Below are 24,719 nucleotides of genomic sequence, written 5' to 3'. Positions count from 1 at the left end.
CCTCTCCTTCTTGTAAATGTGCTTAACAGATTGTTCAAGTGTCAGAGGGCGTGAGGGTCCCGTATCTGGGGAAGTGAACAACCCAGCACCTGGATGTGGGCAGCATGCTGTGACTGGGCCATGGCCCTTCACTGCCAAGGGTTCTCCCTTTCTCTGGTTTTTTGTTTTTTATAAGTTGAGGGATAACATACACAGTAAAGTATACTAGTCTTGAATGTACAGACTTAATGTTTTTACACATGTATATTCCTATATTTAACTACCACCCAGTTCAAAATATAAAACATTTCTAGGAAGTGGTACCTTTCAGGCACCCAAGAGCAAGTATGCCTGTCAGAGCAGCCTCATCTATCACCATGGCTCTAAAAGTTTCAGCTGGGACTGTCCTAGTCCCACAACTGAGCTCTGAATCACTACCACCAAGGATGGGTTACTTTAGGATTGTACATAGAGAAGCTGGATCATATAGTACAACTAACTAATGGGAAGGTCAAGTTGCCAGCTAATATTTGTTTTTTGTTTTTCGTTTTCACATTTATTCAGTTGTTTAAATTATTAAGTATTCAAATATAGTACAGAAAATACTAATTTTCTTTTATAATGAAACCAGAAGAAAGTACTCTTTTGTTCAGAAAAACATAGAGTGTAGTTCACACGATCAGTTGGAAAAGACATAATCAAAGGCACAGCCGCACTTGCTTCTTTCCTGGTTAATCTGGAACATTATTTTACTGTGTATCATGCTGTCTTGTTCACTCCCTGGTTGGCGTGTGGCTGTGTTGCATCCCCAGCTAGACCATAAGTACCTTGTGTGCGGTGACCGTGACCTTATGTGTGTTCCCGTCCACCGCGGCGCTACCCTCAGTGCTGAGTGCAGTGTAGGCCTCAGCACTCTTTAGTTAATTTTGATTTATTTACTCTGTCACATAGTCCTTCCGGCTAATGTCAGACTTGTGGCTTATGATAAAAATTATGGTAAAGGATGTACTACTACTTGGGAGGAAATACTGGAATGGAAGAGAACCTCCAAATTCTCCAAATTCCTACAGCCAAATTCAGGGCTCCTGCCTGATGCAGTTCTTCTGGGGTCTTGAGGGCATGGGCTTGCTCTATATCACTTTTCAGAGCTACGTGTTTTACTTTTTAGAGAGTTGTTTTGGGTGACCACGGCTTTGCAGTCATGTGGAGTGGCAGCTTCTAAATTTGGAGACATCTTGATAAGATTTTTCAACACTAATTGGATTCTTTATCTCCTTCCTATCACCACCCTCAAAGAAACCCAAGACAATTGCTTAAAATGGATTCCTCTCCTCCTGCGTTGTTTGCAGAACCATGTCTTGATGTCTAGCAAAGGCCCTGGACTCTACGTAGAGTTCTGCTGGGTCTCCATTTCGCTTGCCAGAATTCTCCTTTTAGTGTCACTTTCCTGACCATGATTTCCTTCTCATTTCTCAGCATCTGCTGTATATATTGCGGGCCATTAATGCAAGTACAGAGTCAGCCTACAGCAGCCACACTTCTAGCCTTGGTTCAGCAAAAACAGGAGAGTCTCTGACCTTCTCTGGCCCTGGTACTTCTGTGATTGAAGGAACCAGAGGCACTACCTGTTACCCAGGTGGGCAGAGAGGGTTACGATATCTCTCTGGGAATAGAATATACTTGTCCTGATGGAATTAGAGTGTATGTAGGAATATTTTCTTCACATACCACCCTGCCTTACCTTAGCCCCTTGTTAAATGTTTCAAGTATATCTGTTGCCAATGCAGCCCCACTTCCTGCTAATATACTTTAAAACATCTCATATCCATGACTCCCAATACTTTATTTGAGTGAAAAACAAAAATTGCTAAAATCATTCTTTTTTCCATAAGTAGAAATTTGGGTCAAGAATGTTTCTCCTGGCTGGAGAAACATTGACCCAAACATTTCGGGTCAAGAATGTTTCATGGTGGCTCATGCCTGTAATCCCAGTAATTTGGGAGACCAAAGCAGGAGGGTCACTTGAGGCTAGGAGTTTGAGACCAGCCTGAGTAACATTAGCAAGACCCTGTCTCTACAAAAAATACAAAAATTAGCCAGACGTGGTGGTATATACCTGTAGTCCCAGCTACTTGAAGGCTAAGGCAGAAATATCGGTTGAGCCTGGAGTTTGAAGTTGTAGTGAGTTATGATGACGTCACTGCACTCTAGCACGGGCAATAGAGCAAGACACTGTCTCAAAGAAAAAAAAAAAAGAATGTTTCTCCTTACACATGGTGTGGCTAATGAAAAGAAGAAAAAAAAAAGAAAAAAAAAAAAAAAAAAGAATGTTTCTCCTCTAATGTTTGAAATTATAATAAGGGAAATATCTAAAAAGTTAGGTATTTCCCCCCTTTGGAACCTTATTTCCTCTCTTTTTCCCCTCAGGATACCATGAAGGTAAGTTTTTAATCACTCCCCACTTTAGAACACATGAGTTATCATCCTTCAGATTTCTCAAGCTGAGCTCTGAGTCAGCCTGGGAAGTCTCTGCAGATCTCAAACTGGGCCTCATCTCTATTTCATACCTGCCCCAGTTGACATTTACTTTCTAAATGGCCCAACGGATCATCTCTAATTCATTAGGAGCTATCTCAGGTGGGTCACCCCGTAACACCTCAGCAGGAGATATTCAAGGGTGTGCAAGAGGTATGTGTATCTGGCCCCAGCTGAGTGTACAGGAAGAGTTAGCAAGGAGTGCCCCACTGGGTTAGTAGGTTTAGTAAAGCCACACTGCCCAGTGCCTTTTAAGTTACCATGGCCAGGCCGGGCGCAGTGGCTCACGCATGTAATTCTAGCACTCTGGGAGGCCGGGGCAGGTGGATTGCTCAAGGTCAGGAGTTCAAAACCAGCCTGAGCAAGAGCGAGACCCTGTCTGTACTAAACAAATAGAAAAGAAATTAATTGGCCAGCTAAAATTATATAGAAAAAATTAGCTGGGCATGGTGGTGCGTGCCTATAGTCCCAGCTACTTGGAGGCTGAGGCAGGAGGATCGCTTGAGCCCAGGAGTTTGAGGTTGCTGTGAGCTAGGTTGATGCCATGGCACTCTAGCCCAGGCAACAGAGTGAGACTCTGTCTCAAAAAAAAAAAAAAAAAAAAAAAAAGTTATCATGACCATAGTTTAGTCCCCTTAGAAGGCAGTCCAGCAAGATTCAGGTAATGTGGTAATTATTTGTGTGTTGTTCTTTCTGAAAGCAGCTTGTTAAATACACAGATGTATTAAATCTCCAGATGCAATTCCAGACAATAAAGAATGCTTCGTTGATCTGGCCCACTATATAGTCAAAGGCTCCCAGGTTGCCACATGTTAATGAGAAAGTGGCTGAGGAATATACCAGAGCCTTGGGCCACAATGTCAGTAGTAGGTGGCAGTATTCATGGGTATCTTTGTGGTTTTAGTAATGGGTAGAAAATCCTGACTCTCTTCGTATAAGTTCAGATTTCCTTGATTTCAAATCACTTGGAAGCACACATTACCACTCCTTCCAACCCACTCACCCATCTCAGAAAAGCTAAACCATTCTGTGTGTCTGAACAGGCCCCTTGGGTTATATGTTTCCGTCCAGCACAAGACCCTTGCCTTGTATCTGTGATTGGTGGTGCCCACTTCTTGTTTCTGCCTAATTCCATTCTTGTGTCTTCCCTTAAGCAACTCTGCTGATGAAACAGGCCTGGCCACAGAACTCGTCTTCCTGTGGCACTGAAGGCACCTTCCACCTCCCAGTGGACACCGGGACCGAGAACCGAACTTACCAAGCATCCTCTGCGGCTTTCAGTAAATACAGCCTGTCTCCTCCTTTCCTTGTTCCCCTTGGTTGGGACTGATTTGTTTCTTAGGAAAAAGGAAAGGGAACTTTTGAAAATGACATTTATAATGTAAACACTGTTTTAAGAGGTTTTCCTGCCTACGCAAAAAATTGGCCCTCCTTACTGAGTAAAGGTCATCCTTTCTGATCATGCACCCAGCTTTCAGGGGACACAAAGTATTGAGGGAGGGAGAAAGAAGTATTCTCCTGATCAGCAAGTTTGATTAAGTAAAGACTACATTTGGGGGAGAGGACAGAGGGTACATTTTGAAGGCCTGTGGGTCTTTGGAAAGAGAAGGCTCCTCCCCTAGCACAGGGTTTCTTAACCTCAGCACTGTTGACATCTGGGCCAGATAATTCTTTGTTGTGGGGAGCTATCCTATGCATTGTAGGATGTTTAATAGTATCCTTGGCCTCTACTAGATACGAGTAGCACATTCTCATTGTGACAACCTAGTGTCTCTAAGCATTGTTGAATGTCCCCTGGGGGACAAATTTGCCCCCTGCCTGAGAAACACTGCCTAGTGGAAGCTACACTGTGGGACCAAGGTACGTATGAAGAGTCCTCAGAGAGGCTAGAAGCCAGCTGGTCACATTCATCTTGAGGTTCAGTGGGGTAACTGATGCTATCACTTTCACATCTGATTTTTAATACAAAATGGTTCCACTGGGAAGTGAGGACCAATGTTTAGAAATTACTGAGTGGCATTTTGACTCTGTATAAGACCTTTGTGCCTTGTCAGAGCTATCCAGTAGAGGAATGACTGACTTTGGATGTGGTGAGTGCTAATCTCTTAGGTTGTGCCAGCAGGGGCTGGACAGCCCTCAGATAGATGTTCCAGATGAGGCCTGATAGTCTGTGGTTTCGTGAGTTATTAATCTAAGTAAGTAGATTAGAAGAATTCATTGTATTTTTTTTCCTTTTCCTTAAGATATCCATTGTCATTTTCTCCTAAGTTTTCACTGCCTCAAGATGTCAACATTGGCTTAATGTTTATACAATATAACTGACCTTTTGGAGAATTTGCTTTCATGATCACCCTCTCATTTAATCTATACTACTCTCCTATTCAGTTATTTGGGTGGATTTTCATCCCAGTTTGAAAGATGAGACTCAGGAAGGTAATATGCCTAATGCCACCCAACCAGTGAGCAGAAAACTAGAAAAAGATATCACTAAGGTTAGGATTCTATTACTGACTTTTTTTATAAGATTGATTTTACTCTTTTAAGAGAGGAATGTCAAGGCCGGGCGCTGTGGCTCACGCCTGTAATCCTAGCTCTTGGGAGGCCGAGGCGGGCGGATTGCTCAAGGTCAGGAGTTCAAAACCAGCCTGAGCAAGAGCAAGACCCCGTCTCTACTATAAACAGAAAGAAATTAATTGGCCAACTGATATATATATAAAAAATTAGCCGGGCATAGTGGCACATGCCTGTAGTCCCAGCTACTCGGGAGGCTGAGGCAGAAGGATCACTCGAGCCCAGGAGTTTGAGGTTGCTGTGAGCTAGGCTGACGCCACGGCACTCACTCTAGCCTGGACAACAAAGTGAGACTCTGTCTCAAAAAAAAAAAAAAAAGAGAGGAATGTCAGCCATAAGGAGTTTTTACTGATACCTGAAGTAGAATTGAATGAACATATGTAAGATTATATATATAAATGGGCATATACATATTCTCTCTTATATCTGCTCTTATGGGTGTAGATACATATAGACACACCTGCTATGTCTGCTACACACTGTAGCAGAAAGAGGCCTGGAGGGAAACCCAAAGAGTTGGATTGTAGATTTGGTTCTATGTAACCTTGGATAATTCATGTCCATGCTTTGGATCTTGGTTTTTTCAACTGTAAAAAAAGGGAACTAGTTCATCTTTAGGTTCTCTGTAGCTGTTAGACGACTCATTCTCTCACCTTGGTGACATGAACTCAACATCCTGCACCCTAACAGAGATCTCCTTTCTAGTTGCTGTTACCAGTAGCTGGCGAACGAGCCTTTGCCCATCTGCAAGGATAGGATACTCATTGTCTCTAGAGGCAATCCTTTCTGCAGTTAGAAAGCTTTACCTTTTACTATGTTGAAATCTTCCTGAAGGCCCATTAAATGTGCAGTAGCCGTATCCCATTGTCCCCTCTCAGACAGGCTGTCATAGTCCCTGGAAAGGACCAAAATGTACCCCTCTCTTTTAATTAAGTATTGTATAGATCTGTGGAATTTTTTTAATTGAGTTGGGATTGACTGGCCAGCCACACCCACAAGGTCCCTCTCAGCATTCAGATTTGTGGCTTCTAGTGCTACAGAAAATTCAAGGCACTTTGATAATTTCAGTTCAATTTCACCAGCACTTGTTAAGCTTGTTTGTAATTAGGTCTTTCTCCTACTTATTCATCATTCTCTTGTTCAGCTACCAACAAGGAGACTTAGGGGTCAAGGCAAGATTCAGACATAGAGCTTTGCTTTGTCCAGACATATAAATCTGATGATCAATAAACCGATTAGTCTAAAAGGCATCTGTGATGTGAGATCAATGCCTTTGGAGGTGGTAGGGGCTTTACAACTAAAAAAGATTTATAACAGCGAAGAAGGATTGAAGAGGAGGCTGAAAAGGTTTTATCTTGCTAATGTACATACTCTCTTTATTATCCTGTTCGATGCAGCCTAAAATTATGGTTAGGAACCTGAGAGAAATAACAGGACGTCATAAACAAAGCCTCTTTTATAAGGCAGAGCTGGGGCTTCTAGTGATTAAATTCCTTTTTTCTCTCATGATACTGCCTTTAGTGAAATAGGGACACAAAGGCCAGTATATCAAATGCCCAAGATTGGACTTCAGAGACCTTTAACTCAGCAAGAGCTCTGTCCAGGACATGGTGAGCCCTGAATTCTGGGCTCAGCTCTGCACTGATGTGCTATGCAATTTTGGGAAATTGCTGGTCTGGACTCCAGGTTTTTCCTCTGAAAGGAAGAAGGTTGAATGTAAGCCTTTACTATCCTTAAGGCATAACATTTCATAGTCCTAATTCTGTGACCTTCAGACTTAGAATTCCTTTCAGCATAGCTAGGCCTCCAGCAAGTGAATTGAGTCTAAGTTCATTTGGGTAAAATCCATGAGATTTTTGCAACAAGCTTAACAACTTTTTTATTTAGATGCATAAAGTAATAAACTTTGATTTTTGTGTTACCCAAGATAGCCCAGGCTATATGGCTCCAGGGGAATTTTCAGTGTTCCTTAAGAGTATCGACAGGATCACCAGTCAGTTGTGCAAAGTTCTCTATAGTGATTTTCTCATAAAAGTCTTTTGAAATACTCAGAGACTTGAAATGTCAACACTAGAATGGCCCTCTGATTATCCAGTCCAAATGAGGATATTCCCTGAGAGAGGATTGCCATGAGTCACTGACAGCGCCCAGGATGAGGGTCCTGGGGCAGCTTTTGCAGCTTCATGTAAGATCCTCCTGACACAGATGGTAACCTTGAGGGCCACTGTGGCTAGAGGAAGCAGCACTGAGTCGTAGGTCCCCACAAGCAGCCTTTCTTTCAGCATCTATTGGTTATCTCATCTGTGAAATGTTTACATTGGTCTTAATGATCTCTAGATCTCTCCTAGCTCTGCAGTTCTGCCTCTCCCGCCTCACACTGTCTGGACAGAAGAGCAAGGCCGCCTTCTGCAGTAGCATCTCTTTGGCTGCCAAGGGTGTTTTGGCTACTGATTTGTATTCTGAGTATGTGTGTGTGTCTCATTTCATAAAATGAAAAAAGGGAAACATTCTCAGACAAGGTTATTCTTAGATATGGAAACCAAATTCTATTGCAGTTTCTTGGAGCCTTTTTGATTTTCCTCAGAGGGATAGTCTCAACACTTTGTAAATGGTTGTCCTTGTGGCAGAGAGGGGGTAGTGCAGTTTCCCTGGGGAAGATAAAAATTCCAGAGCACGTTCTCTAGGAGCATAAAGGAAAGTCGTCAGCGTCATTGGCTTGTTAATTTTAAAGAATCATAAAATCATGGCATTTTAAGCCATAAAATTTTAGCATCTTAGAAGCCTAGAGTCTAAAAATCCTGTATTCTAAGTTGGAACAGACTATAAGGAGTCATAGTTTTTAACTTTCTATCTCTTATAGTCTTTTAGACCAGTCACTGCTCACATACTCCCAGGACAGGAAGCTTACCATCTTTCTATACAGTGAGAGAGAGAAAATAATAATAGCTAATTTTATAAAGTACTTATGTCAGACACTGTTCTAAGTGTTTATTAGTTAATGTATTTATCGCAGGAACCTTATGGAGCAGGTACTCATACTATCCCCATTTTACAGATGAGGAGACTGATATATTCTACAGTTATTAAATAGCAGAGGTGGGGTTGGACCCAGGCAGTCAGTGTCCAGACTGCTCGTGACCACTGCTCTGTGCTGTAGCACTTTCAGGGACAGGCGTCTTCTGATTCAGCAGTGTCCTGCTCTCCTGCGTAGAAAAGAGATGCTCCCTACTCTGGCAGGACTCTCTACACATTGTTTTATTCTTTTACATCAGAGGTTGCCAAATTTTCCTGCAAAGGGCCAGATGATAAATATTATATTTTAGGCTTTTCAGGCCATAATGGTCTCTGTCAAAACTACCATTGTAGCAAGAAAGTAGCCATAGTTAATATGTAAATGAATGAGCATGGCTGTGTTACAATAAAACTTTATTTACCAAAACAAGCTGCAATTACAAAAAGCCATGGCTGAAGTTTGCCTGTCCTAAATGTTAACAGTATGAATAAAAGATTCTGTGATAAAATTAATTTGGGAAATAGTCTCCTACATATCCCTATCTTAGAGATTTGTAGTTTACCCTATCATTTAAAAAACTTCTCAGGGTCAGTGTTACAGCTCTTTTGGAATTTGTCTAGCAAATTCCAAATTCACTGGAAAACTCCCTTAAAACTCCCCCAACTTCCAGTGTCATGGTATAAAAAAAAAAAATCAAGCCTATTTCTATTTTATATTGCTGATTCACAGATATATGAAACTATAGAACTCTTTTCTTATCTTTGGCAAAACAATTATCAATTCCAAGATCCCTTGGAATTGATAGTCTATAGTGTACATTTAGGACATGTCCATCTTTGATTTATCTATAAAACTCCTTTTGTTTTATAGATAAGTAAACTGTGTCTCCAAGGTGAAGTACCCTTCTAGATGTCTACAAGGCTAGACTTCCTGTCTTCCCCTACAGTATCTGCTTCTCATCTCATGATTGGCTCCACAATCTAGAAACTTTGAGAATCTGCTCTAGACGTCTCTCTCAACTGACTCACATCCCCACTTCCAATTAGTTTCTACTTCTTATCAATGTTACCTTAACATGTCCTTTCCACTCCATCCTCATTGCTACTTATTTCCCAAGCATAATTGACCACAAAACTAGTATTTTTCATGGAACAAATTGAGGATCTGCAGGTGGAAATATAAATGACATGATTCCAGGGGAGAGGACAAGACATCTTTTGTGGCAGCCGAACAGCAGCTCTCCTATCCTTCTGAGTCATCAGGAGCAGGGGTGCCAAGCCAGAGCTGTGATGTAGACTGAGAGAGATCTGTGACATGTGGTAGCTCGTTTTTTCTTGGGGTTAGGGTGGTGGAGACCCAGGGTCTTTAGAACCATGAAATTTTAGTTTAGGAAGAGATCTTCATTCTTAGCCTCCTGATTTTACAAAGTGAGAAACTAAGGCCCAGAAACTTGACAGTATCACTGCAAATTAGGGGGAAAGGTAGGACTATAGGCTAAAAAGACTTTCACTTTCTGAATCCCAGGATCTCCTTGTGTAAAGTGAGAGGGTTAGAGTCACTTGATCACTTGTGTTGGTAGAATGATTCCATTTTGTGATTCTGTAAGGAGACAATCTTCCTGAGTGAATCATATTTCAGGTTCTTCCTGTGAACATACAAGCTGCCTCTCTTTTCCAGAGGATTCAAAGGGAGTACAGTTTGTTTGCATGGCCAGTTGTGAGCGTGACTTCTCAGCCCCAGCTTTTGTCCATCCTGCAGAGGCAGAGACATGACCTGGGTTCTGGGCTGATGTGAATCTTTGTGATCCCTGACTTTAGGCCTTTTAAGCAGAGGTGGTTCTACCCCAGGCTCCAGCAGGAAGAAAAGCCAGCTCTGTAAAGCAAAAATTTCAGCATCCCAGAAGATGAGGATCTCTGAATGGTGTTTTATATGGGATTTTCACCTTCAAACTCAGGGAAGAAGAAGGGGAATTTGGTGGAGGGAAGTCTAGAAAAGGAGAGGGATATAGGAGAAAAAGAAATAGAGCAAAAGTAGCAAGACAGAGAAAAACAGAAACAGCAGCAAAAGATACCCTAGGATGTTTATGTTTAAGCAGAAAAGCAAGAAGATAGAGAGTAGCCATAAAGAATGAGTGTCAGTCTGGACATCACAGCAAGATCCCATCTCTACAAAAGTTTAAAAATTAGCTGGGTGTGGTAGCACATGTCTATAGTCCCAGCTACTTGGAAGGCTGAGGTGGGAGGATCACTTGAGCCCAGGAGTTCAAGCTGTGATCACTCCACCCTGGGGGACAGAGTGACACCCTGTCTCAAAAAAAAAAAAAAAAAAATGTGAGTTTGTTGTTCATTGAAGGGCATCCATCCATGTGCATCTGTTTGTCTCAACACAGACAGCTCAGAATCCCAGATTTTCAGAGCTGAAAAGGCCCCGTATGAGACTATCTAATTCTAGCCTCTTATTTTATAGATGAGAGCCCTGAGACCCAGATAAATAAAAGATGCCCAGAATTACACATGCAGCCCTGTGCACCAGGACTGAGGGAGATGCCTCAGGGATCAGGGCTATCTGGGTGGAGCCCTGTACTCTGTCTGTTCTCATCTGTGTTTCTAGCCTGGATTCAGCCCATCCTTGTCTAGGGAGTCGTGACTGGGACCTTCTGCCTTCTAACAATGCTTTTTTGCCAATTAACTGGAAGTCTCTCTTATTGCCTTGACACAGGATATACTGCGGGGACACCATACAAGGTCCCACCGACCCAGAGTAATACTGCTCCGCCCCCATACTCCCCATCACCCAACCCCTATCAGACGGCCATGTATCCCATCAGAAGTGCCTACCCCCAGCAGAATCTGTATGCCCAGGTAGGTACATATGGGCCCATGGCTTCTGCAGGTAGAGGAGCCTCCAGCTGGGATGGGGTGTGGTGGAGTTGGGTGGGGTAGTGTGAGAAAGAGAGGGAAGGAGAGAAGAGAGTTCATGGCTCTGGCCAGCCATCGCTGTGTATCAATGAAACAATATTCCTGCAGTCTGCTCACTCCCTCACTCCACCTCAGTCCCCAGAGGGGTGAGGCACAAGGTCATTTAGATTAACAGAGTCTAGAATGTCAGAGGGACAAGGGCCCTTTAAGATCATCCAGCTTAATCCTTTGTTAAACAAGTGGGGAAGCTGAGGCCCAAGAGGGGAATGACTTGTCCAAGGTAACACAGTGAGCTATTGGTTGAGTCAGGATGAAACCCCATGTGTCTTGGTCCTTTCTCCCTAACCCCCACAGCTACCCTTCCTTGATGAAGTCTATGAGACTAGTGGAGAGGACAAAAGTACCCAGGCTCTCCCACCATTGTATGACCTTGGGCAAGTTATTCTCTCTGTGCCTTAGTGCCCCCATCTGTGTTCTTCAAGCTGGTACTATGTACACTCTGAGGTGATTGGTATGAGACAGGGACTACATGAGGGCCTGGTGTACCCATGGCACATTCTTCTGGAGTGACAACTCTAAATGAGGGTGTAAGTGATGTAGAAGACACTTTTTTAGTTTAAAAAATTGCTGTATTGTAGAGTAGAAGACAAAACTTAAAAAAAACAAAATGAAACAAGAGGTTTGAATCAGTTTTTCTCATTTTGCTTTGGACTATGCTCTCAGGCCTCTGGGGTTACAAACCCACATTCTGAGGCTCTTGTTATTTAGTAGAAATATTTGAGGATTTCTGAATTAAGATGATTTTAGGGCCCCTTGTCCACTCCCCCCAGAAGTCAGCAGGCCTGTGGACTGTGGCAGCAGGAAGCAGGATTCAGGCAGTGAGAAGTCATCTCAGACCACTGTCTCCATCCTCACCTTTTTACTTAAAACAAAATAGATAGTAAGAGACACCTTGGGAAAGCTATCCATTCATGACATTTTTTAAATATGTAAAATGCCAGCATTTGCACCAAATGATAATACCACTAATAACCCTTCAGTGCATGTGCACGGTGTCCTGGAGTTCACCAGCTTCATTCACATGCTTAGTAACTAATCAATTGTAGTCCCTACCTTTAAATTTTAGGCAGTTTCGGCTGGGAGCGGTGGCTCACACCTGTAATCCTAGCATTCTGGGAGGCCAAGGTGGGAAGATTGTTTGGGGCCAGGAGTGTGAGACCAGTCTGAGCAACAAGTGAGACCCCCATCTCTACAAAAACTAGAGAAAATCAGCCAGGTGTTATGGAATGCCTGTAGTCCCAGCTACTCAGGAGGCTGAGGCAGGAGGATCACGTGAGCTCAGGAGTTTGAGACCATCCTGAGGAAGAGCGAGACCTTGTCTCTAGTAAAAATAGAAAAATTAGCCAGGCATCATGGTGTGCGCCTGTAGTCCCAGCTACTCAGGAGGCTGAGGCAGGAGCATTGCTTGAGCCTAGGAGTTTGAGGTTGCAGTGAGCTATGATGACGCCACTACACTCTAGCCAGGGTGACAGAGCGAGACTCTATCTCAAAAAAACCAAAAACAAACAAAAAAATTAGGCAGCATATAAAAAGCACATTGCAATAAAATATAAACATTTTAAAATGCTAAAACCAGGATTAAGGGAGTAAAGCTCCTATCCCATTAGATCATCATAGCAGTCTTAGAAGCAAGGCAGGACAGAGTTAGAACCTTATTTTTCAGACCAGAAGCTGAGCCCAGCACTGAACCGACCACAGTCATGTAGGAAGACAGAAGCAGTGCCCCAGCTGGGGCCCACACCTTATGTCCCAGGGCCAGCGCTTCTCTCATCCCATCCCTTAGGGTCTGGGAAGAACAGAGGCTCCCCTTCCCTCTCCTCCTCTCCACATCCCGCCCACCTCTGCAAAAGCCTGTGTGACCTCAGCCTCTTTCCTCCAGGGAGCCTACTACACACAGCCGGTGTACGCTGCCCAGCCCCATGTCATCCACCACACCACGGTCGTCCAGCCCAACAGCATTCCTTCCGCCATCTACCCGGCTCCTGTTGCCGCTCCCAGGACCAATGGCGTGGCCATGGGCATGGTGGCAGGCACCACCATGGCAATGTCAGCAGGTGAGGGCAACATCTGCATCTTTGTCCATCCCTCTTCTCCAGGAACTCATGATGGAGTGGAGGACTCAACAGCTGGGGCTTTGGGAACCGGGAGGAAGGACCCTCTAAATCTGTCTGCAGGGATGAGGAAGATTTCACCAAGAAGGGCATATTGAGCTGGGCTGTAAAGGGTAGACAGAGGCTAAGCAGAGAAGTGAAAGAGGGAAGGGCAATACAGGCAGGAAGAACTTGAATAAGGCTTGTTCACAGAATGGAAAGGGTCCAAGGCTCTTAGGAAATAGGGATTTGGAGTTAGAAGGGTGGCTGGAGCGCTGGCAAAGATAAGATGGTGAAAAGTCCTGCATGCCTTTTGGTAATGGAGCTCACAAAGGGGGTTAAACAGGGGAGGGATGTGTTTGGGATTCTCTGGCTGCAGGGCGGAGGCAGGACTAGAAGGGGAGAGCTAGAAGCAAGTAGGTCAGCGATGAGCCTGTCAGTGTAGTTTAGGGGAGAGATGATGATGCTAAGACTCCAACAGCAGCAGGGGGCCCCGGAAAAGAGGGCACAGGGGCAATGTTACTTAGCAGGCAGGAGCTTGAGGACCTATCCAATGATTCACTGCAAGGGATGAGAGAAGCAGGAGTCCCTGAGGACCCCTTCCCCATTTCTGGCGTATGCCAAAATTTAGGGAAGAGCAGATTTAAGGACGTCTTTAGGTGAGTTGATACCTACAGAAAAATGTGGGCATTTCAATGAAGAGCATGAGAAGACAAGAGGGCTACGAATAACATGTAAAGACTCAACTTGTAAAGAACCAGCTGGGTCACGCTCTTAGGGAAGAAAGTGCAAGGGGTAGAGTGGCATTTGGATTTTATTCTGCCCCTTATGTGATGGCATTGTTGAGGCCTCTCACTCCCCAGGTTAAATCAGCAAGCTGTTGGATCTCTGCTCTGTGCCAGGCTTGTTGTTCTGGTCCTGGGGACCGGATATCAGTAAATCAGACCAGAAATCTGCCCTTCAGGAACACTCAGGTTAGTGAGGGAAATATACCCACAGACACCAACAGTTACTACTCAGTGTGGTATTTGTGCAATAAGAGAAACGCACAAAGACAAGTAAAAGGAGGCCTCCAAAGAAGAGTGGTTGATCCTATCTTCGAGCACCAGCAGAGGTTCCCCTAAGGGAGTGAAGCCTGGCAAGGTGGAGAAGGGCGGACGGAGGTTCCTCAGGCAGGCGAGGGAGATGGGGCAGCGCAGCGGGAGCAGCCACACGAAAGCCAGTGGCTTCATCCCTGCGCCATGGTACAGCCTTGTCAGGTTTACTCTTGTCTCTCTGGATGCTCAGGTACCCTGCTGACTACACCCCAGCACACCGCAATTGGGGCGCACCCTGTCTCCATGCCAACATACAGGGCCCAAGGAACCCCTGCGTACAGCTACGTGCCCCCGCACTGGTAAAGCCTGCAGCCCATCCAAGTGAGTGGGGCCAGGGTGAGAGAGTGGGGAGGGGGATGCACATAGGAACTGCCCCAAAGCCCCCGTCTGGAGTGCAGGTGTCAGCCGGGGCAGGTGACAGTTTTCAAGTTATCAGTTGCTTTCCTATTCCAGGGTCTGTAATATCATCCTTAATAATAGTTGTCACTTTACATGTTATCTTCATAATCCTTTCCATAGCTCTGTGAACTAAGAATCTCTATTTTACAGATAAATATGTAGTTCAACATTACTTAGTTTGCAAAAACTAAGTGAGTACTGTACTCCAGTCTTCTAGTACTAAATTCTGTACTCTTTACCTTATGGTCTTCAGACTTCTTTTTAACATGAGTCCCATTCTTCAAATGAAATCTCACCTTAATTGTATGTTATGTTAATTTTGGTTGGAGACCTTGGGCTGACCTAGCTGAACATCTTCCTTACTGCTCTCAGCAGCTCCTGAGGCAGTGCCCATGAACTGCAGGGCTCCAGGGATGTCACTTTGAAATCCTCTGCCCTGCTGCCCCATCCAACCTGCCTTCTGCCTCCTGCAGGGAGGGGTTCTTGGCACTAGAGCACAATAACTTCCATGGGTGGGAAGCAGGCAGCTCCACTGGGAATGCACAGAGTGCTCCATTTAGAGCTTCCAGGTTGAGGGAAGGGGTCCAGAAACTTCCTCAAGTGGCCCCTGGAATATCACTGTCACTAATGGCTTTCCCTTCCCCCTCAGATCTGGAGTCACACATTGTATGCAACTACTCAAGTCTTACACCGGTGCTGGAGCAGTTCCCTAGCAGCACCACCTCTATTTGCAAGAAAAGACAACGGAAGTGCAAGGGTCACTTTATGCATCTTTAATGGTTTTGGTTTTTATTTTTTGATTTTTGTAAAAGCTGCTTTTTTTAATCTCCTGCCTCTCCCCCACTGTCCCCCTCTTAGCCGCTGGCCTTTCTAGCTCTAGCTCCTCCTCCTATCTGACCAGGCCATGCCCTCTCTTCTCTTCTTTTCTTCCCTAAGCATCCTGTCCCTAGGGATCCCCATCTAGTGGCACACAGAGAGTGGGGTTTATTGCAATGGTTCAGCTGAAATCTGAGTTTTATATGAAGAACATAAACAGATGTGGCCCTCCGTCTAGGGTAGGAACTCAGAGCTGTTGAGCAGGCCACATCTCTAGGGAATTGTTCTTTTTTTGTTTTTTCTTAAGATTAATTCAGGACATTACCATGTCCTGACACAAAAGAAATGTCTTCTGAGAACCATCACAACAGACCAAGAACAAAACCACCTGATTATGTAGGCGTGGTATTAGCAGCTTAATTCCCCAGGCTGAGAACCTGGGGAAACCAGAGTCTGTCTTTGGGAGAATTTGGAGGAGAGGGGAGGGAGGGCACTGTTGGGGAGGAGAGGGAAGGGGAGAAGTGCTTGCCTTGATAGCTTTGGTTTGAAATAAGGTTTCTGGCCAAATTGTCTGGGCCTCGACCTTCTGATTTGCACAGTGATGTTAACTGACCTGGCACTTCCTCAAAGGTGGTTTTGACCTCAGACCTGCCAACCAGCTGTAGTGTGGTGGGACCCAGCATCCTGAGGCTTTGGAAGGCCAGGTGCCCTGTGTAATTCAGACCTTGGCCTCCGAACTGTCATGAACCCACTCTGATCAGGAGCTTTCTCCTGATCAGAGTGGGCATCTAGGGCATTTCTCTCCCTTTCCCCTCTGCCCTTCCCAGTGCCAAGGCTCACCCATCTGTAGGGCTGGCAGGCAGGCCAAGCTCTTGGTTACCTTGTGCCACTCATGGCCAAAGTGAAGGAACCACATTCCAGGTGGGTGCTGGCAGCTGTGAAGGTCAGGACAGTGAAGGAAAAGCAATAGCAATAAACATTTCATAGACTCATGGAACTGAAGGGACCTTAGCAATCATCTCATCCATTCCCCTATTTGATAGATGAGGAAACTGAGGCCCAGAGAAGAGGAAAAGAGTTCCCCAGACCTCGCTGTAAATTAGCATTAAATGCAGCCTTCCTACCTAATGGCATGTTGCCTACAAAAATTTACCTAGGGATGGAGTGGCTTGGTTTTGTAAAAATTAAGTCAGCAGCGCTCACACCTGGTGAGCTCTGGAACGGTCTCTGGGCTCTTGTTTCTGTTCTTTTCCTCCATGGACTCCAAAGGCTGGGGTTGAAGACTGGGCAGAGGCCACATGGGGGCAGATGGCAGGAACAGAAATTGCAAATGAAGAAATAGCATTTGGAAATTCTGTGAAGACATCTGGAACTTTCACCCTGTGCCTGACTTCACCTCTAGGAAAAGGAGCAGGTGGGCTGGCCGAAAAGGAAAGGCCATGCTTTTAGGACAGTAGCGCCTCATCCTGAGAGGAGAGGAAGAGGAGGAAGAGAGTGGGAGTCACCAGGAAAGGAGCACGAGGATGAGGCTCAGGAGACATAGGCTCATCTGGGAGAAGAGGGACCCCTGGGACAAGGAGGCCCCTGCTAGTCTCAGCCAGGAGCCTGGATTGCCCTCCTGCACCCAGCACCTGGCTGGGCCAGTAGCCCATCTGGGCATAAGGCAGGAATATTTTACTATACAAAATGGGATCATTGACAACATTTGGGACTTTTAAATAACTATTTTCAGTTTAAATTCATGCAAACTTGGATATACCCTTCCCTCTGCTTCCCATGTCTCCTGAAACAAGGAAAAAAAAAATCAGGAAGCCCTTGGGCTGGAAGGACCTCAGAAGCTCTCTAGCTGCTCCTAGGAGGGCAAAGCTCATCAGCATCCTTGTCCCAGAGCCAGGAGTTTGGCGCCCACCTTCCTGGGCTTCCAGGGAACTTCAGGACCTGTAAAAGAAAATCCTACTGCTCTAAATCGTCTGTTCTGGGGTGCTGATGAGGTTTCGTTCTAAAACCACAAAGTTTTCCAGTGTTAATCCATTTTTGCAAATACCTCCTCCCACCCTCTTTGGTTTTGTAAAGGTGGATGAAGGTTGTTCTAGATCATGTCGTGCGTGTTTGAAAAATGCCAAAATAATAATAATGATAATAATAGGAAACCTTTGCATTTGTCAGGTGCATCATAGATTTCAAAGCACTTCACAGCCTTTAATCTACAGGCCCTGAAGAGACAGGGTCAGAGTTATTACACCCAAGTGACAAATGAGGAAACAGCTTACAGAAGGAAAGGGAACAGTCCACAGTGAGCAGAATGCTGGTATCCTGCCAAGCTTCCCTGAATCCGGCTGTCTCCGGGTGGGCTGGGGTAGAATCACAGAGGAGGAAAGAAAAGGAGGAGACCGAGGAATGACCTTGTAACTTTTGTTCTTTCTACACCATTAAGTAAAACTAACATCTGGACCTCACACTTCATAGAACAGTTTCAAATACATCATCTGTTTTAACCCTGTGAAATAGAGATTATTCCTGCCATTTGATCCATGAGGAAACTGAGGCTCAGAAAAGTGTCTTGCTAATAAGTGACAGCACTACTTTAATTCTAGGCTTTCACCTTTCTCTTTCCCCTCCAGTCTGACCCCACATAGGCTCATGTACGTAAGCATCTGTGCTCTGCACCCTATCTCAGCCCCTGTGTACTTCAAGAGCAAAGGGAGGTCTCAAAGTGAAAAGAAGGCACTGAAGGGCTGTGGTCTGGAAGAGCCCAGGCCCAGCACCCTTTTTCAGCATGAGCACTAGAGCCCCAGTTCAGCTGGCCTCACCCTCTTGCTTTGATGGAGATCCACAAGCCTGGCCAAGCTTGGTGAGTCACTGCAAAGGGACTGAGCCCAGCAGAGCAGGGGCAATTGGGTGTCTTTGGTAGGATGAGCACAGCTTTTGGTAAGGTCACAAGTGCTGGGGGAAGGTCCATAGGTACCATCCAAAGACTCTGGATGTCCCAGTGGCCAAGCTGGACAGAAGATCAGAGCTGGAAGAGCCCTCTCATTGTAGGAAGACAAGTAAGCCAGAGAGGACAAGGGATGTGTCCATGTGACATAGTGAGCTATAGTGCTGGCACCAGCATGCAAACCCCTCTCATTCCCACTGCCTCTCCCCAGATGCAACACCATGGTGGCCAGTGTCAGGGGTACAGATGGTTCCAGTCACCAGCCTGGGACCCAGGAATTTTCAGTCTAGAAGCTGGATTGTCCCCAGATAGTGAAAGCCTGAGATATAATCTTTTGCCACATTAAAAAAAAAAACAAATATATTTAATTTTTTCCCCATGAGACAGAACAGTTGCTGTCCCTTCTCTTTCTTACCTGGCAATGACCCTAAAGTACATGTCCCCTTCCCTGAATATTCATCAGGGACACACACGCCTGTCCAGAAAATTTTTGATATGCAAGGTACTCTGACATGGATTGCCAAAATCTAAATTTTATAGATGGAAAAACTAAGGCTCAGGAGGCTTAAGAGACTTGACAAAGGTCACACAGCTAGTAAGGGAAAGAGCCAAATCTTAACTCTTCAAATCTGCTCTTCCTGCTGCCACCTGCTGGGTCTCTGAGCGGCAAGCATGAAGGGAGGGCTGCCTGTCTGTCCCCAAACAGAAGAAGACTTTATGGAGACCTGGGAATCCCAGTCCTCAGCTGAGCAGATTGTTATGAATTATTGCTTTAGACCGGGCCTGTGATGGGCTGTGGGGACCCAGAGGTAAATCCAGCTGGCAGCACAGGGAGAATGAGAATTTGCAACAAAAGGCTTAACTTGGACACAACATTTTGGGATCATGTTGTGCAGGATGCACAGGACATGTTCAAGGACAGCACGAGGCATCTTTCGATTGAAAGACCCATGTCCCTGGGAACCCTCCCCATCCTGGCTTTCTGACCTCTGAGAGTCTGCCCACTGCCCAGATTCAGTGAGTTGGCACTTGAGGGGGATCCAGTGTAGCCCTGAAAAGCCAAAAGCATATGGACTAAAGCCCCTGGATTTGCTTTTCCCATGGGTGAGAAACAGGACCTAGAGAGACTCTGAGCATGTAGGCTCCATGCATACTAATCCTTACCCCAGCCACCCAAATTGTTCCAAATTGGAGGTATCCCACTCCCAGAGATCTGGGTGAAGGACTTGCTTTGTTCTGAATGGCTTTTAGAAATCATATGGAGCATAAAAGTAGGACAGGTCCCTTGGTCACTAAGGTCTAGCATCCTCATTGTGCAGACAGGACTCATCAAGGGTTCTGGTGACGCACTGCGTATCAGATTCCTTGGCCCTGCTCTGGGCCCTGTGGTCTTCATCACAGCACTCTGGCTGGATCAGTCATTTCCGTATCCCCACAGCATTCCTCCTCAGCTACAGTTGAGTGAAGTACGTGGAAGCTCTGCTTTCCCATCCCACTGGTGAGCAGCCCAGCTGCTTGCCAAGTGTGAGAATCGGGCAGGGTGAGTAGCGGACTGGGCAGGTGGGAAGCAGGCTTCCTGTCAGTGTGCAGCCCCCGGGGCCAGACGCCCCACACACAGTGGAGGAACCCTGCCCGGCTAACTGGTCAGATTCCACACCTGAGCCTCTGAATGCTCAGGCTTCCATGGCATGCCAGGCTCGCTGCAGGGTTTGTCCTTAACTTGTCCATGTCCCCCTCTCCTAGAAAACTCCTTGTTTCTGAAATTAGGCATTACATGGTTCCAGGGCCCAGCCTTCAAAATTCCTGGCAGGCCAACTTCAACATTCCATGGCCAACCTTGTCTGAGCCAGACCTGGGTCCCACTCCCTCAGTTTCTCCAGTGGGTATTTTCTGTCTTGTGTTGCATGCTGTTGAGTCCAACTCAGAGGCCAACTGGCTGGCTGCCACAAAGCCAGAAAGGGACCCGACAGCACTTGCTTCCCTGTGGCTGCATCGACAGTCCTGGATATCCTTGCTGTGGCAGTGAGGCCCTGTACTCATTCCAGCCCCTGACAGGTGGGATTTTCCTTCCTGAAGAGAACTGATGTAACAGCTCCGCAGATAAGTACCAGCCCACAGGAATCAAATGAGTGAAATCAGCTTTGGGCCTGACCCCAGCAAGACCAGCATCTCCAGGCTCTAGCCTTCCTCCTCAGGCCTAAGAGAGTCAGGGAAAGGGGGGACTGGCCGAGAAACCTCCTGGGGTCAGCCAGACTGTCTGGATCTATGGTGTAGCTCAAGCTCCTCCTTACCCACTAGTAGGTAAGGCTAGGCCTCTAGCAACTTGGAGTTGTCCGTACTGATCATTACAGGCCCAAGGGCCTGTCCCCATCCTGACTTCAAGGCATCTGCATCCCTGTTTCATATCACATGACAGCGAAACCTGTTCTCATAGCATGTAACATCCCTGTGAAGAGAGCGTTGTATATGATTTTGTATTTTTTAATTCATTTTAATCTACAGGTTGGAATCTAATTTTTAAATTTTATTGGAACTCACATTTTAAAAAGAAATAAACATTTAAAATAATAATAATAATAATAATAAACCTTTGACCGGTGTCTTCCAAGTAGTTTAATCAAAGATTTATAGGTGTTTCCAAAACACAGCCTGGAGTGTAAAGATTGGAAAGCCCCATGGCCTCGCTTGTGTGTATGAAGTGTAAATCTGGTTTTGTTTTGTTGTTCTGGATTCTTTTGGGTTTTTGTTTCGTTTTGTTTTGAAGATCAGATAGTGATCACTCTGAAAGATTGAAGCCAAGAATTTGTAACTATGATATTTACTGTAAGCTGTAGAACATTCAATAACTATTAAAAAAAAAAAGTTTCCAAAAAAAAAAAAAAAAAAAAGTCCAGGTGACCAGACTGAGTGGTTTTTGGGGAAGGGAGCAGAAGACCCTGCTCTGGGCCCATGAGTCCCCTGGGCTTCTCAGGTTGATTCTGGTCAAGAAAAACCTATGCTGTGTCTCATAGCAGACATAGCAGGCGCCTGCCCTTGGGGTCTCTCAGATGATGGGGAGCTATGAAGTGGCAGCTTTAGCACCTGGACTAAGTTGTGTGACACAGAGCCCAGTGAGGCCATTAAGAGCTGACATTTGTTGGAGCTGTCGGCTCAATAAAGCTGACATCTATTAAGTGCCTACTGTGTGGCTGGCACTTGCTACTCACTAGTTCATATAATCCTCACAAGTGGATGTGAGGTAAGCCCAATAGTTAGCATCATCTTAGCCGGGGGACAGCTAAGGAGGGTAGTAAGTACCTTGGCCAAGGGTACAGAGCTGGTGAGGGGCAGAGCTGGAACTCACCCTTGGTCTGGCTCCGTAGCCCAGGCAAGTAAGCCCCATGTTCTGCCCATCTCAGAAGAAGGCAGGCCCTGAGCTTTCTCAAAGGGTAGATTTATCAGAAACCAAGGGGGATGGTTAAGCGAGGCCATGTGGTCTCCACCCTCACAACCACCAAGTGCTGTCAGTTTTGCCTCCTAAACATTTGAATCTCTTCTCCCCCCTGGGCAAAGCCACTGCCCTAGTCCAGGCACAGGCTTCTCTCCTGCATTATCCGTCCAGCATTCCTTCCCGGGGCCCAGCCCCTACAGCCCATGTTCCATGTGCCCATAGCCACACCTCCAAGAATTCAACCTCCTCAACTGGAAAGAAAACAGGCCAAAAGAGGCCAAGTAACCTTGGCTCACACTGCAGCTGGGACTAAACCTCAGGACTCCTTAATCTCCATTGCTTCCCTCCAAACCTTACTCCCTGCCTCTGCCCAGCCTCCTCTCCTGTCCTTGACCCAAACCCACCCACTGTGGGGGAGGAGAGGGTACCTCTGGCCACAGGCATTGCTGGGGCTGTGTCACAGCAGTGTCTCCTGTGCAGGCCTCTCCCAGTGGCTCCGGGTCACAGTGGCAGGGCTGAGGGCCGGGAACAGATGGGGAGGTAGGGCATTGGGCCCCAGCTCCCACCATTCTGGCTCTGGGGGTGGAGGGTGAGTGGAGTGAGAGGGTAAGAACTCTCCCTCAGTGGCTTGTACCTATCTTGAGCTCAAGAGCTGACAAGGCTACAGGGACAGGACAAGCAGGAAAGCTTCCAAGTTGAGGTTGTGAGCCCTCAAGATCAAGGGCACCAGACACACTCCTACGTGATCCCTCAGCTCTTCATCCCACTCTTTAGAGCTGGCTTCAACACCCCAGAGGACCTAAGAAACTGAAGCCATGGTCATACATTTCTCACACGCTTCAGCAGGCAGAAAATTGGGATGGGGGACAGTGCTTACTGCAATGGAAGTGTTCACGCCTGGCCTGGGAAGCCTGGACCCAGCCTTGGTCTCCACCCTGGCTCACATCTGTATGGCTTCTCCCCAGGAAGGGCAGGCAGGTCAGGGAGAGGGCATCTAGACACCACAGGCCACCCTTCCTTGAGGAAGGAGGCTGAGGCCTGAGAGTCTGCCCCAGTGTGGTGAGGTGCCACCCAAGTCCTGGGTGAAGTGGGTGGTTTGCCTGGCTGAGGGTCAGCCTAGTTGGAGAAGCCAAACCCTGAGATCCAGCTGACAAATGGGGATCCAAGTGTGTGTGACAGCCCCAGGGAGCACTTCCTTGGGACCATGGTGATACCTGCTAGTCCCCTACCTTTGCTGTTCCAGAAAATTCCTCTTGATGCCCAACCTCCCTATCTCCTTCCTTCCTCTCTCCTAGTGTAGGCAAAACCTTGTCTCCTGTGTCCTCAGAGGTGCCCCTATCCTTTTCCTGGCCACCTGAGAAGCCCCAGAGAGAGAAGCCTGTGCCCTAGGTACCCAGGGAGAAGCTGGGAGAGGTTGGGTCCAAAGCACATCTGCCCCAGGGCAGGAGTTTTCTCTGTAGCTGCTAGGCCAGGCCTCCCTAGGTTTCATCAGGTGTCACTTTCTAGTTCTTCATCCTGTGAAAAGGCCATTAGCATTTAAATATGTCCCCCTCCTCCATGTTTAAACAAATACCAAACACCAGTGAAACACCAAATGAACTAAAAACCAGTCCCTCTGCAGAACCTAAGGCCCCGCCAGCCATGGCCTGGCATGGTCAGGCTTCTGCAGGGAGCAGTCCACTTGGACCTTGCCCTGCTCTTATCACTCGCTTGAGACAATGCCTAACAAGTCCTTATGTCCATGCACCAGGGCATGCATGTAGCACCTGGCTTTGCAGCCCTCCCTGCTCCCACACTCCCCCCTGGCTGCAAGGACACTGCCCTCTCCTGGTTACTTCCACCTTCCTGGCAGTGCGTTCTCTGCCCTGCCCTGGAGCAGCCCAAGATCTGCCCTGGACCCTTCCCCAGGAAGTGCTCCCTCCAGCCCAGTGCCCACCTGAGTCCTTGGAGATATTCTTGTCAGCCAGGTCTGTCTCTTGAGAGCTCCAAGCCTTCACATCCAGATGCCTCTGGACATCTGCCAGCGCTGTCACAGGTGCCCCGGGGCTGCTCTGCCTCTTTTCCCACCAGCTGGCCCTAATCCTTGACCCGCAGTCCCATTACCAACCCCTGGCAGCTCTGCCCTAGGAATCTCTCTCTTGGACCCATTTGTCTCTCTCCGCCTCTTGCCAGGGTGGCCGCAGCAGCTTGCTGGGGTACCCCCGTTCCCATTGCTCCTCTGCCCTCCACACTGGGACCGAGGGAGCTGATGAATCATGCTCCCCCTCCCTAAATGCTCTGGAGGCTCCCTGGCATCCTTGGCATGAGGCCTGCGTGCCCACCCTCTGCAGCTCATCCTGTTTGTTGGTGCGTGGCCTTTGCACATGCTGTTCCCTCTCCTGGAACACACTCCCTCCCGCCTCCCGCCCCTGCCTTCCTTACCGCCTCTGTGTCCCAGGTTCCACGAGGCTGCTGCTGCCTCTAGAGCTGCCCAGTGTGGTGGCCACTGGCCACATGTGGCTACTGAACCCTTGAAATACGCTAGTTCGTATTGACATGTATAAAACACATACCAGCTTTCAAAGCAAAGAAAATAGCTCATTTGTAATTTTTATATTGATTTTATATTGGAATGAAAATATTTTGGATATACTGGGTTAAAAATATTAATATTATTAAAATTAAGTTCATCTGTTTCTTTTTACTTTTTGAAATGTAATCACACAATTTTAAATCACATACGTGGCTCACACCCTATTTCCTCTGGACAGCCCTCACCCTAGGGCCTTCAGTGAGACCCAGAGGCGGTGAAGCGCCTCCCGCGGGCCCTGCTTCCCTGCGCGGCCCAGCAGGCAGGAGGGACAGCCCGCCCAGCACACACCCAGCACACGCCCGCC

The 24,719-nt window shown here is 46.6% G+C and overlaps 1 protein-coding gene and 1 non-coding gene across 3 annotated transcripts in view; both read left to right on the top strand.

Annotated features, from left to right (window-relative positions):
* The window catches only part of FAM168A (family with sequence similarity 168 member A), a 192,212-nt gene extending 167,699 nt beyond the window's left edge, over positions 1-24,513 (top strand). For both annotated transcript variants that reach the window (XM_012744927.3, XM_012744926.3), the window contains 5 exons: positions 3,669-3,794; positions 10,817-10,959; positions 12,956-13,130; positions 14,454-14,584; positions 15,312-24,513. In XM_012744927.3, coding sequence (XP_012600381.1) covers positions 3,669-3,794; positions 10,817-10,959; positions 12,956-13,130; positions 14,454-14,566 — 557 coding nt within the window. In that variant the 3' untranslated portion in view covers positions 14,567-14,584; positions 15,312-24,513. The remainder of the gene's footprint in view (positions 1-3,668; positions 3,795-10,816; positions 10,960-12,955; positions 13,131-14,453; positions 14,585-15,311) is intronic.
* Positions 8,688-8,746, top strand: LOC142870792 (U7 small nuclear RNA). The gene has a single exon (XR_012919125.1). It is a non-coding gene; the product is annotated as a U7 small nuclear RNA (small nuclear RNA).
* Positions 24,514-24,719: the final 206 nt, after the last annotated feature.

The sequence above is a fragment of the Microcebus murinus genome, chromosome 4 (assembly GCF_040939455.1).
Source record: "Microcebus murinus isolate Inina chromosome 4, M.murinus_Inina_mat1.0, whole genome shotgun sequence".
NCBI lineage: Eukaryota > Metazoa > Chordata > Mammalia > Primates > Cheirogaleidae > Microcebus > Microcebus murinus.
This window is presented reverse-complemented; position numbering and strand designations above follow the sequence as displayed.